Genomic DNA, 13,535 nt, shown 5'->3' on the forward strand with positions numbered 1-13,535 from the left:
TTTTATACTGTGCTATAATTACAAAAAAAACAACATTATTTTACATTTTTAATAGCTTCACTTTTATTCAACTTTCACAAATTTATCACATTTACACACGTATTTACGATTTTATATATAACGAAATGAGATTAGAGATGTAATTTTGTGTTTGATTTTTATTTTTTATAATACGCAATATAGGAAAATAATTTTCTTTAGTCTTCAAAATTCTTTAAATTCTGTAGATTTACTTCAATATTTTAATAATTTGCGAAATGGCAATATTAAATTATTTTTCAAAAATGATACTTTTCGTATTTAATTATTTTTGAAGATTACTTTTATAGGTAGGTATTTGATTTTTGCAACAATTTAAATTAGTCAAATTAACTTGAAAAATATTATTTATAGTACATGAAATGTTGAGTTATAAGGGATTATAGGTATCGGGTAAAGAGATAAATTACATGTACATGATTTTCATATATAAACCTCATATTTATTTAAAAAGGATGTACAGAGTTTTGTTTGCAAGTATCAACAGCGAGACTCGGCAAGAGCGGCGCACGGAACAAGAATATCACACGGAACAAATAAAATGAAATAATGTGTGCTCGATTAAAAATGCGCGACTGCGGCGTTTGAGTCGAAATCTCAGATTCGCAAGTATATGTGTAATTTGCGCAAACGAATTTGCAATTCCGCTTATCGCTCGAATGCCACACACAGTCATTTTTCTCTTCATATCTTCTATATTCAATTTCATATTACAATTGTGCTTCATCGGCTTTTTCTCCTATGGAGACTATAAAACGTTTACTGCAATATTGCTCTCTCAACGGATTCTTTGGCAAAACTTATTACACATAGGTCATCATTACAATTAATAAATAATAAACGTATTAAATAATATTATGATGATGATAATAATAATAAAATATAATAATGATAAAATAATGAAAATAGTGAAAATAGCAAATAGAATAATAATTAATAATCAGCGTCATTACGGTAGCAATAATATAACAATGTATAAGTATGCAAAAAATCGTACCGAACATCGGACACAATGATCCAGCCGATGTTCGGTGAATTGAGATTCAAACATATATATCGTGCATGCACGCGTTAAATCATTTCTCAAACTTTTTTTTGTGAAAAATTGTGCCTGTTATTTAACAGTGTGTCGAGCTGGAAAAATTGTCACTGGGATTGCAGTACGAAAAAAAATGTCTCGCGTCGTTTTTGGCGTTTGCATTTTTTTCCTTTCGACACGGCTTTGTATCACGCCATCGTGGCACATTATTATTGTAAGCAATAGATATCATAATTGCAGTTCAATTAGCAATTTGAAGATATTATTTGCAATCGTTAGTTTTACTCTTTTATGATAAATCGAATTAAAATGTAAATTGCTAAAGAGCGTAACGCAGACAGTGGAGACGAAATTTTCGCGACGAATAGTACGGTTTAATTATTTGATAAAAAAGCGGTCGACACGGACGGAACATCGCGCGAGAGATTCGGAAGTTTTACCGATTGACTGGGATCAATAATAATAATTTCGATTCTGCGAGCACGCTTTGGATCGACGTAATAAGTTGAAAGAACGTTTTACATCATTATTGCCTAATTCAATTTACTGTTTTATTTATTTCAATATGCAATATTTGATTTCCTAGCGCATCTCTTTCGAACGTGACTAGAAATTGTCGGATTAAGTAGTATTGTCAACAAATTTTCAATCTACAACGTTATCCGGCAAGCTAAGTAAATTCGAGATGCATGAAAGCTGTAGCGCGTGCCTGAAACATCAATGATTAACACGGTAATTAAATCAGAGAACGCGCGTGCGCGGTTGCGAACGTAATTTCTCATTAAAAATCTCCGACGCCCGGCGCTAATTGCGCCTTCGTGATAATCTTCTCCGGCGCGTTCCGCCCGACGACGAACGGGAACCAGTACAACTTCCGCCGCAAAGCGGAAGCGTGGCGAATGCGTCGAACGGAACGGGAGAACGAGCGCGATCGCCGGGCTATCGAGGAAGTGTCCACGCGCCGACTTGCGCTAATTACCACGAATAAGAAAGAACATTCTCCGTACAATGATGATCGATATCTCGACGTGATTCTCGCGGGCAGTACGTAATTACCTTAACAAAATTAAAAATTTATTTAAATGAAAAACGTTCGAAAATTCTTCGAATCCTTTTTTAGTAACGAGCATACTACTTTCGAAATAAATGTAATTTTTTTTATGTCGATCCTACACGTCGCTCGCGCGATTACGCATTACTTATCCGTGTGAAAAGGGCCGCTCAAAACCGGCGCATAGGTCACGCTTTTTTGCCGCAACTGCGCGACGTGCTCGTTCGTTCGACGATTCGCGTAATGTATATGTCGCATGTCGGTGCGTGCCTGCGTGCTGCGTGCGTGCGTATTTACGCGTGTGTACGTGCATGTGTTGGGTTTACTCGCGCGCACGCGCGCGCGCGCGTGTGCGTGTGTGTGTGTGTGTGTGTGTGTGGGGGTGTGTGAGTGTGTGTATATGGTCTTTGGTTTCTACAAAAAATATATATAATATCCTTAACAGTAGTGATCATTACGGTCGACTCCTGATTTAAAAATCTCAAACTTATCGTATTATATTCTACGATATTCTTAAGAGGGTGAGGGGTTGTCGTGCCTACAGGAGAGAAAAACGTGCCGTTAGGGCGCTTGACTTTGTTTACACGAATCATATGTATAATATATATATATCTATATATATTTATTCTTATTTATATATGTTCAATTTATATATATTTACATGGTCATCGACTATGTTCGCCACGCGAGCCCGCGCTCGCGAGGGCGGTCACGACCATCGCGTGGAAATTATACTAACTGAGGATCATTAAATTAAACTACCTACTGTCGCGGCTCTCCAGAGAACGGCGACATCGTCTTCAACGCTTTCGAGCATTCGAGATTCGCTCGCGTCGCTGCCATTGTTAATTGATAAGTCGACCCCGATCGATGATTCTTCGGATTACGATTAATAAATATAAAACGTAAAGGAAAAAAAATTTGTCGCAAAGAACAACGCGACAGCGACACGAGGAAACTTTGTACGCCAATGCTCTGACGTGACCGTCACTCGCATCAAGCTTGTTTTACCTCGCGGAATTACTTCACGCGCTCATCGATCAAATCAAATTTCCAAGTCCTGTCAGCCAGCTTGAACACGATGGATTTCAGAACTCCGAGTGCAGTTAATCCTACGTTTTAACGTTCCTTGTCCGAAAACGCCACTTCATCGTGAAGTAAAGAGGGTGAAGTGAAGTGTCATCCTAATCTTCAAACCTCGGCATATTTAATCTTCCCTGTGGATTTATCGGTATCTCTCGCACTCCGAACTTTCTATCGCGCATTCCCGAAGCGATTGAAAAAGAGATCATTGCTTAATTTCGAGATGTTGCCTCTTCGTGATATGGCGTCCGTTGTCGCAGCTCGCCGTCTCTTCGCTGACCGTTGGAGGACGCTCAGAGGTCAAGAGTCGTTCTCCCGCCGTACGGTACGAGCATCAAGCCAGGTAGAGATCCGTCGGCGTGGCAGAGGTGTGGTCCGGCTTCGTGCAGGCGCTTCCGGTCGGTGAAGCCGCGCTGGCTCCGCTGCTAGCCCTGGTAGCCGCCAGAGGCGAACGACTAGCCACATCAGCGCTGTTTTCCGGACCACCGCTGGTGCAACCGCCGCCGCTGCCGCCGCCGCCGCCGCCGCCACCGCCGCCCTGCTGCGACGTGTGACTGGACGTGTCTCCGTTACAATAGTAGTACGTGGAGTCTACAACGAGAAGCGATTACGTTCATCGCGCATGGAATTTGTGGGTTTCTTTATACCTGCGTTCAATACCCTGTTTAATATTGCATGGCAATTCACGATAATATCGAATTCTTGTCGTGCGTTTGCTCGCTAATTTCGCATGTTCAATTAATGTCGTATCCCCGCGGTGAGACAGCTGCGTCTTGCGACGCGCGCTCCTCCTACGTTTCTCGTGCGCAATTTGTAACGATCCATGTGCAGCCGCATTTTCGCCGCAACAACTTTTCCCGTTCTATTTATATGTGTGTACATGTATCGTGCCGAGAATTAAGATGGAGTAAATTGTTTTCCGTGATGCGCCTATCTAATTTTCGCGTTTAATTACGGCATTCACGTAACGCTCGCGTGGAATATCAAGAACAAGGTGGAATAAGTTGAGCGTGCGCGGAGAAGCGGACAGAGCGTTGCGATATCGCGAACGGATCTGCATTATGTGTTATGAGGTGCGGGCTAGCAGTGTATCGCGTGTCCGATAGGAGGAAAAAAAAAGCGGTTTATTATTCTATTCATTTCCGCACGCGCGATGCGCGCTCTCTTCTACCTGCGCTTGCACTTCCAAGTATCGCGGATCTTTGCTTTTAATGCCGCCAATCTCGTACGTTATGAGGAATAGGTATTGAATCTTGTATTAGAGCCGGGCGGAGAACGTGACTCCGGCGGAGAATTAGTTTGGCGTTATCTGATATGAATGGAATTGCGATTCGTGCTAACGAGGAACGAGACTAGGAAATTTTATTCAAATTGCGAGGAAATGTGTCCGCGTGCGGCGCGGGTGCAAGTGTTATATGAACGTAATTGAAAATACAAGGTTTTCGCTAAGCCTGATGCTAGCGTATCTTCGTACGTGTATCACGTGTATGTGTAATTTCTGCAGGATGAAGAATGCTGACTTTCGCGCGTTTGTTACTTGGAACGAGAAGTCATTAAATGTCGGTTTCACGAATGGTTGTGTAACGATTGGCTGGTTACTTCCCTTTCTAGAATCGTTATCAATGTCGCTGTGCCGTAATATCAGTCCGTCTCGTTTAGTGTTTTCGTATTTCGATGACCCTAATCTAATCGGTACTCATACTCACTGTTTACTTACTGAGCAACCCGCTTGTCGCTGCTCCATAACCATAGCCGCTGTATGGTGCACTTGAGTATTGGGAATACGCAGCGCTGTACGCGTAGTCACCGCCACCTAAACAAAAGTTGACGATAAGCTGATTAGTGTCGACGTTTCTCAAATTAACATACGTTATGTTAATTTTTCAATTAATTCTCGAAACTGATCTTGCAGGTAGATCAGCTCGCGCGAAAGTGCGCTAAGGAATAAATTAGATTCTCGCGTGCAATTTGATTTTGCAGAATGGAAACACATGGATTTGTAATACAATTAGTTACACTGCTATTATTCAATCGAAATAGTGATTATTGCTACAAATGACGCCAAACAATATAACTGCCAACAATTCTCTCTTTCTCAGAAAACAGAATATTGATATCAAGTATGAATGATTGATTTAAATATATAGTATGTATATATATTTAATTTTCTGCAAGTAGCATACAGACGAGAACAGATACACATTATTTAAATTACATGATAATATCCGCCATTGATACGCGCGACGCTGTGTCCAATGGTTAAAATTCACCCTTCCGACAAAATAGTCGTTCGTCGTTCGTCGTCCCGAACTGGTAAATCAGCGCTCCTCAGACAGAGCTCTGACTTACCCTCCGAATGTACCGCCGCCCGCGCCGGGCTCGGTTCAACCCCCGGAGGGTACACACGAGCGCGCTTGTCCTTGACAAACGGTTAAGCAAGCGGTTTTTGATTGTACTCACCGGTGGCGTAGTGTCCGAAACTTGGGAGCATCGTCGAGTACGGCGGTATCGCAGAGGCTACCTGGGGCTGAGAAACTGGCGGCTGCAAGACCGTCAGTCCGGGATCCCCTCCGGGGGTGTTGGGGGCCGCGGGGGTGGCGTTTGTCTCATTCTGCAACGAAATCGGGGGACTTTGCTCGCCCCCACCGGCCCCCACCCCGACATACGATACTGCGACGGTACTGCTCTCTGCTATGGCCATGCACAACACAACACGACATTCGAATCAAGCACTAGCTAACGATCAGCGCCTTACGTCTAAAGCTTAATTAAACTGTTTTGGTGGGAACCGGGAAGAAAAATCGGGATTTGGGATCTTATTAACTGCTTTGGAGTTATATCTTTCACCAAGACAACAGATGCTTTCGTTTCTTTTACTTCTTTATGATTTTATCAACGTATAAATATTTTAAAACATTAACAAAAGGTTTAGTCTTTAAAAAAAAAAAAAAGATTTTGTACAGGCAAGAATTCAGAGTGCGCTATTTTCACGCGCTACTTTGAACGTAAACTACAATAAAAAAAAAGAAGAAAATAAAATAGAAAACGAATATCAACTCTCTGCGTAAAAAGGTTTGCCATGTGTGCCTCGGACATGTTTTTTGATTCGTTAGATACAAAATACAAATGATCGTCATGGGTAATAAGAGGAGTCTCTTCTGGAAAACAGGAAACACCGCGTTTGATCTCGCGGTAAGTTAACACCATAAACACTCGACATGGTAGTACACACTTGTGATGTGGATATATTAGTTGGACACGCGCATATCTGAGAGAGGCTTAATAAAACCTTATGCTCAGCGAAACAGATGTACATGACTCGGCGCGACCCTAAGAGAACTAAAGAGGTGGCGAACTCACCGGTGGTGTGGTAAGGAGACATGTTAGCCCCGTCCAATGTTTGGCTCAATTTTAGTTCTTGCATCGTCAGTGGCGCGAGCGGCGTCAAAGTACCACCTGCTATTAAGGGATCCCCATTTTTCCGTTATTGCGGTTCTCGTATCGTCGACGGTCAATCAAGACGGAACGTTAAAAAGTTATTTCATCGCGAAGAGCGCCGGTATATTCTCGAGTTAAGAATGCGTTACTTATAAAATTCATTGTTGTAAGAGATTGCCAGAATATTTACAGCGCAGTTAATTTCTTCGCCTCTACAAATGTGCTCAACAGTATAGAAATCCAAGTACTTTCGCGTACACCCTTGGCCGACCACTTTACTCGCAATAGTGCTACATGCTGCTACATATTAACGACGGTGCAGCAAGCCATGAGATTGCGACTTGGACCGTTTATGTTGTCCTTCAAAAATACTTCGATCCGGGGCGAAGATCCTCGATTGAATTTCATGAGATGAAGCCGCCGTTACACGCCTCGCTTCGTCCATTCCGAAAAGCACCGATCGGGAGAATTCGCGGCGCGACGCGGCGTGACCGAGTTGCTCGCAACACGTGCCACCGGAGAAAGTTCCGTTCATGTGTTGTGTACCACGTTCGGCTCGGTTATATACTTTTCAATACTTCGTACTGTCTATACCGTCTATACCGTTTATACGTTCCGCCGCTGATTGACCGTCTTTAAACGACGTAAGAAAAGTAGAGAGCGAGATGAAAAATGAAAGAATGAAAAAATGTATGTATGTATATGTGATAATATAATGAGGTAAAAAGATTCGCGAACAAGAGATTTTGGCGATATCACTTGGATAATAGATAAGAAGAGAGACACAAGTGTAGAGACCGAGAGAGAGAGAGAGAGAGAGAGGAGAAAGAGAAGGGAGAGAGAAGGCTGGTGAGAGAAACGAGAGGCGGTATTCCCCAAAGCTGAAAACGCCGAACCACCGTGTCGAGCCTTCCGCCACCTCTTCTACCGTTGCTCGGCACAACTCATGCATTATTAAAGCCATGTATTTAGCCGATATGGGTATGCAAAGCAAGACGTAAGCCGCAATAATAAGTGTACTGGGAAGAAACGAGAGAGGGAGGAAGAGAAGAGAAAAACAGAGACAGAGAGAGAGAGGGGGGGAGAAAGGAAGGAGAAAGAGAGAGGTCTTTGGCGCAACGAAAGAGAAGAAGGATAGGAAACGAAGATGGAGGAATGAAACTCGGTGCACGTACAAGAGGTTGTGGTGTACACACTATCTAGGATTTCCGTGCGAAGGGAGGAACGGCAAAGAGAGAGAAAGAGAGAAAGACTGACAGAGAGAAAGAGAGAGAGAGAGAGAGAGAGGCCACGCTTGACAGGGATGAGGGGGTGTTGGAAAGTGTCGGAGGGTGAAAAGAGAGGGAACAAGCACGCTCACCTATGGTGCCCCCTATGGGCGGGGTGTAAAGATGAGGCGTTTGCGCCTGCGTCATCGTGCTGATGGTGCCCAGGGAGTCGTACAGCTCGGCGGAGGTGGCAATAGCATTCCCGGGGAATCCGCTGTGTTCGTAATAACCGCCGCCTCCGCCACCACTGCCGCCAGTGCCGCCGCCGCCGCTACCGCCGCCGCCACCACCGCCACCGCCGCCATTTCCACCGCCGCCGTTTCCACCGCCGTTTGTACCACCGGTCGTACCGCCGCCTCCACCGCCACCAAGTTCGCTCAGGAGCTTGTGCTCGTCCTTGATGCTCCATTTACTCGACCACAGCTGCAATACAAACCGGCGAAACCTGAAGTCGAAGTTGGCGAGGGACATCCGAGAACAAGCGCCAAGATTGACTTGAATGTTGTAGCTCGACTCAACTCGCTCCCCCGATTACTGCAAGAGCTGGTCGAGAGTTACGCGGAGATTCTATGAAACTTGGCTTGCTTTTGATTGATTAGGGCATTTTAATGGAGACACACCAACGGGCTTGACGTTGAAATTTCAACCCGACCCGATCCCAATAACCTATACGATAATATTAACAGTCTGTTGCGCGATCGAATGCGTTTCGATAACAGATTACTTAGTAATCTGAGAAATTTCTTCGATACTCACGTTTGAATACAGCTGATCGCCATTGTAGTTGTTCCTTTGCCTCTTCAAATCGTTCTCGGCATGGTCATTCAGCTCGCGATTGTCATCTGTAAACATTTACAAAATAGTTTAGAAGTAGAATTCTTTTTTAATTTCTGACAAAATGTATGTATTACGAGAACGTGCAATGTGTCCTCGTGCGATACGTTCAATACTAATCGCTAGGAGCGGTTCCAATATTAGAACAACGTGCAGAACGTTCGATAAATGTTATTTCCATCGTGTGTATCTCGAATTTGATAATTTTGGAACGCGAGGGAAAATGGATCGGTGATGAAGACCGACGGCACATCAACCGGCGCGATCGCATGTATAGTCGCGTCCACCCACACGTGGACTGGACCGGTTATATGCGACCGGCCTCTCTCGTATTACCCACGAATCAAGACACAAATTAAACGTGGCCGGCCGAAACTAAATTGAATCTGTCGAGGGCTGGACGCGCGCGCGCGCGCGGGCGCGGCGCTGCATGGCTCGCGCGCGTAGACGGCGTATGGCATTGATAGATAGAGAAACAATTTCGATTCTATTATATGTCTTTATTATCTCCCGGCCGTCCCGGCGGTTTAATATAGGAACGGGCACGTGGGACGAGTGTCGTTATTCCGGTGTCGAGGGTGTGGGTATCGCGAACCCTTGCCGGGGATGAGGTCGTGAACGGAACCGACCGGTGAGAGGATGGACGACGAAAAGGGGGCAAGAGAGGACGGACGACACAGTACGGACGTAACGTCATTGGTGGGGGTAGATAGTCCAACGTTCTGGGGTATCTCGAATAATTAAATGACCATCCGAGGGTGGGAGTGCGCCTAGCATAGGGCTCGTTAAACCTCCCTGTCAAGTTGTGATTGTCCGGCTGGCGCGGCGCGGCGCGGCGCGGCGGAGAGCGACGATCCCGACCATTCGAGCGGCAGGGTTTGTTCCTGAACCGCTATAAAACCCTCGTTTCAAACACCAGCGGCGGCGCTCTCTTCCCGCTCTCTCGGTCCCGCTCGAATTTTACGATTTGATCGGCCGAGTTAATCGCGACCGCGCTTTGCCGCGGCATACGGACGGTACGGGTTTTACTGGAGTTTAGGGTACTTGCGGGAGGGAGGGGGGGACATCGCAGTTCCACTTTGTAATCGGAATTACACGTAAATCGGATTTCGAATGATGAGTTAATAAAATAATCCCCGTTATAATGGGCTAATGGCAGGTTTTATTGCATGAGGGATTAACGTTATTCTTGTTTTTGCAAGCGGACGCGCGTCACCGAGCGTGTTCTTTTTCAGCAAATTTATAAAAAAAAAGGGGGGGACATGATTATCTCGCATATAGAACTTATACAGAATATTAAGCTTGAATTCTAACACGTTTGAGATCTGTACATCTTCTTCTTTTGTACAGTATATTACAACATTGAAAAGTCAATCAAGTCGCATTCAACAAAGCATACTTTTATGCGCGGTTTAATCAAAGTTTGTAAACTAGAAAAGTCGAAATCGTAGTCGTAGTTCTCGACAGATTTCGACAACGGATGAATTATGTCGCGCGGAAGGAAGGTCAGTGCGTCCCCCGAAAAAGAGCAGTAAATCGAATAACTCGATTTTTGCTTAAGAGGGCAAAGCACGCGCTTGCACGAGCGAGCGACCGGGCGAATGTTCTCTCGCTCGCGTTATTCGAAAGCAATTGAGTCAATGTTAAGCAATACAATACATGGGTAATAATGGACTTTGGGGCGAATCTGGCCCCGCGGTGTGTCCCCTACCGTCCAAGGGATATATAGGGTGGGACACGCCGGGCTCTGGGATTCTGCATGGGGTCAGAAGCGCGCAGATGTAACGCGACAACAAACAGCCCCGATAGATTGCAACGCTTCCCTCGAGAGGTCGTCCGTAAATTCGTAATAAGCTCCGGGATCTTTGGGTATGTCTTGGGTCGTTCGTCGAAGACATAAATAATGGCGCGCGCCACTGGGACTGCTTCGATTTTTCTCGATCGACGAGTCTCAAATTGTGGGAACATTGGAATTCGTTCGCAAACTCGACTACTTTACAAGGATTCCTTCAACGCTTGTCTTTAACGTATAGCGCGTCTTAACGTATACCTATCGTTGAAATAATATTGTTAATACAAGTTAAAACATGGCAAAAGGTACGGTAGTTGGAGTTACGTTCGATTTAGCCGCTGCTGAACAACAACGTTTTCATCACTGGAAAGTTGAAAGAGGATCGATCGCGCGCTCTCTGTAACACAGTTTTTCCCGTGAGCCTCTGGTCAGAGCGTTTCATTAAATTTGAGTACTTGCGGCTAGGTTAACGCGACGCTCGGTCGATTTTTACGTTCTGACGCACGGCTCCAGCGCTCCACGGCTCCACGGCCACGCGGAGGAACGTTCGGAACGATCGCCGTGCTCGCTCGTTGAAATTCCAGGCGGTTAGGAGGTATACGCGTACACGAACATACACGCTGATGATCTCCCCGGAGGATAGGGAAGCTAATGTGTCGCCGGGGCCGAGATAGAGAGGAAGCCGCCTGTGGTCTCTGTCTCTCTGTGAAGTTTATAATCTAATACGCGTATACCTACCCTCTCGGCGCGAGCGCACGCTCGCAAAACATTGAGTGCTCTCACCGCGGACGCGACCACTTTTGCGGCCGCGTATCGCCGCTCTCATAATCCGATTATATTGAATTACCCATGTACCTATCGGCACACTGCGCGCCGCGTTCCCGCATACGAATCGATACACCTCGCCGCGAAACGCGCGCTCGCGGAATTTTGATCGAGCTCACGCGCGCGGCGCGGTTTTCCCCGCTGCATCGCATCGCGCAACGCTGCGGCCTCTACTCGACTCTACGTGTATGTACACGTACGTACCACGGATTAGGGGGGAAAAAACCGCCCGTTCCGCGGAATCACGACGATCGAATTAATCTAATCGTCGTCGTCGCGTCGCGTCGCGTCGCGTCGCGTCGCGTGATACGAGAAAGAATCTCTTCACTCTAGCATCTCGGAGAGGACGCGAGATATTTTGCGCGGCAGCTCGCAAAATTCACGAGCGGTGAATCGCTTCACGAGGGATACTCGAGACGCGATCGGCAACAGAAAAACCTCTCGCGGAGCCAAAGCGCCATCATCGGTCACGTGTACGCGGCACGTGTCATGAATATTTCGGTCCGCGTTATTCACGCAATGACAGCAGAATGAATCGCAACACGTGCTCGGCGACGTTTGACTGATAACCTTGCTGTGTGTGTGCGGCTAATCTTGGTTCGCTCGGGGCAATGAGTGCTCCAAGTGGCTCGATCATTCGCAAACGAGCACGCACCGCTGTAGAAAATGTATAGCCTCGAAACACATCTCCCAATAGACAAATTTCTGCTCATCCAGGCGCAAACGATATCGTCGTGTTCTATTTTTGTCGTTTATCGCAATTACTACTCAATGTTATTATAACAAGTTATTTTTGTGCTTGACGTAAACGAGTAAAAAATGTCTCTCTTTAACGAGATTCATTGGTTCAGATTGTAATCTTTGTCTCTATATATATCCATTTCAGTGGGCTATGCAATTGAGTAAAATATAATTCATGAATTTTCGCGCGACTAAATGATTAAAAGTATTCGAGAGTGAGACAATTAAGGCATGTGAATTAACGCTAACAGTGCTTGCGATGTCATCGTAATACTAACGTTTGAGTCTATGCGAAATTGTTCAACTTCTCTATTGTCTGTGCGAACTCAATCGATTTAGTTTACGTTAATGAGAGGAGCCGTAATGACGATATAAATGATATCGTGTTTGAAACTTATACGATACACGTCGTGTCTTTAATTTTTATAAATGGCAAATTACTATGTCTAGGTGTCTCTATGCTTCACAAATAATTATTCAAGTATCGTGACGTTACGTGAAAATTCGCTACTATTCAATTTATATACCTGCGATATTAATAACGCTTCTTCCGCTTCACGACGCATGTTTTCATATCACGCCATTTTCCTTTGAGATTTCTGCAAGTTCAGTTGCAATTCGATATCTCAACTAAAACGATCTCGTTGCTAATAACAAGCATTGAATTCAGTATTGGATAATGTTGCGCGATGATGTAGCACAGTAGGTACGAGAAGATGCGAGCGAAAAAGCAAGGTCAGCGACACGAGTGAAAAGAGTTGCGAATGACTCACCGTCAACGCTGCGTTTCCTCTTGATGCTGTTACCATTAGGATCCTGATGATGTGCCGGGATGCCCAGGATGCCACTGATGCTGTAGGCGTTGGGAGCGGTGGCAGCGGGATGACCTGCCGCCGTCGCAGGTGCATGTGCTATCACCGACACGGAACCGCCTGATCCCGGCTGACCTTGCTGTTGACCTTGCTGCTGCTGTGCCTGCTGTTGCTGATGCGCGTGTTTCGCCTTCTCCGCCGCCTTGTTCCTCACGATTCTGCGAACAATGGATATCGTATAGCAAAACTGCCATGTCACCGAGAGACGTCTTCTTCCCCCCCCCTCTCTCTCTCTCTCTCTCTCTTTCTGTTTTTCGATTAAAAATCCGAATAAATTACGCCGGTTAATAATAAATCGCGACAACGTTCGATGATTTGGATCTTATTGAAATCGCTTTCGGCAAAGTCGAAGCATAGACGCATCTGCGCTGCGCGCGCTGCGTATCTATTAATATACAGTGACTTCATAGTGCAACAATGGAGTGGCACAAAGTACCGATTGTTAATTTCAAGTCCGTCGGGCGCGGAGCGATTCGCGGTCGAGATTGATGATGAAGCTTGGCATTGTTACGAGACAAGATCTTCCTGTTGAGCGCGCGCAGCGCAACGTACG

The 13,535-nt window shown here is 45.4% G+C and overlaps 1 protein-coding gene across 9 annotated transcripts in view; it reads right to left on the bottom strand.

The window, feature by feature from the left end:
* Window positions 1-459: 459 nt before the first annotated feature.
* The window catches only part of LOC105198494 (paired box protein Pax-8), a 165,996-nt gene continuing 152,920 nt past the window's right edge, over window positions 460-13,535 (bottom strand). For 3 of the 9 annotated variants that reach the window (XM_026137162.2, XM_011165218.3, XM_026137163.2), the window contains 7 exons: window positions 12,884-13,140; window positions 8,675-8,760; window positions 8,011-8,341; window positions 6,573-6,671; window positions 5,673-5,903; window positions 4,930-5,025; window positions 460-3,803 (listed from right to left, as the gene is read on the bottom strand). In XM_026137162.2, coding sequence (XP_025992947.1) covers window positions 3,547-3,803; window positions 4,930-5,025; window positions 5,673-5,903; window positions 6,573-6,671; window positions 8,011-8,341; window positions 8,675-8,760; window positions 12,884-13,140 — 1,357 coding nt within the window. In that variant the 3' untranslated portion in view covers window positions 460-3,546. Of the gene's footprint in view, window positions 3,804-4,918; window positions 5,026-5,672; window positions 5,904-6,572; window positions 6,672-8,010; window positions 8,342-8,674; window positions 8,761-12,883; window positions 13,141-13,535 lie in introns of all 9 variants that reach the window. The other 6 variants (XM_039455721.1, XM_039455720.1, XM_039455724.1 and 3 more) reach the window with 6 other exon arrangements.

Source organism: Solenopsis invicta, chromosome 12 (genome assembly GCF_016802725.1).
Source record: "Solenopsis invicta isolate M01_SB chromosome 12, UNIL_Sinv_3.0, whole genome shotgun sequence".
Lineage (NCBI taxonomy): Eukaryota > Metazoa > Arthropoda > Insecta > Hymenoptera > Formicidae > Solenopsis > Solenopsis invicta.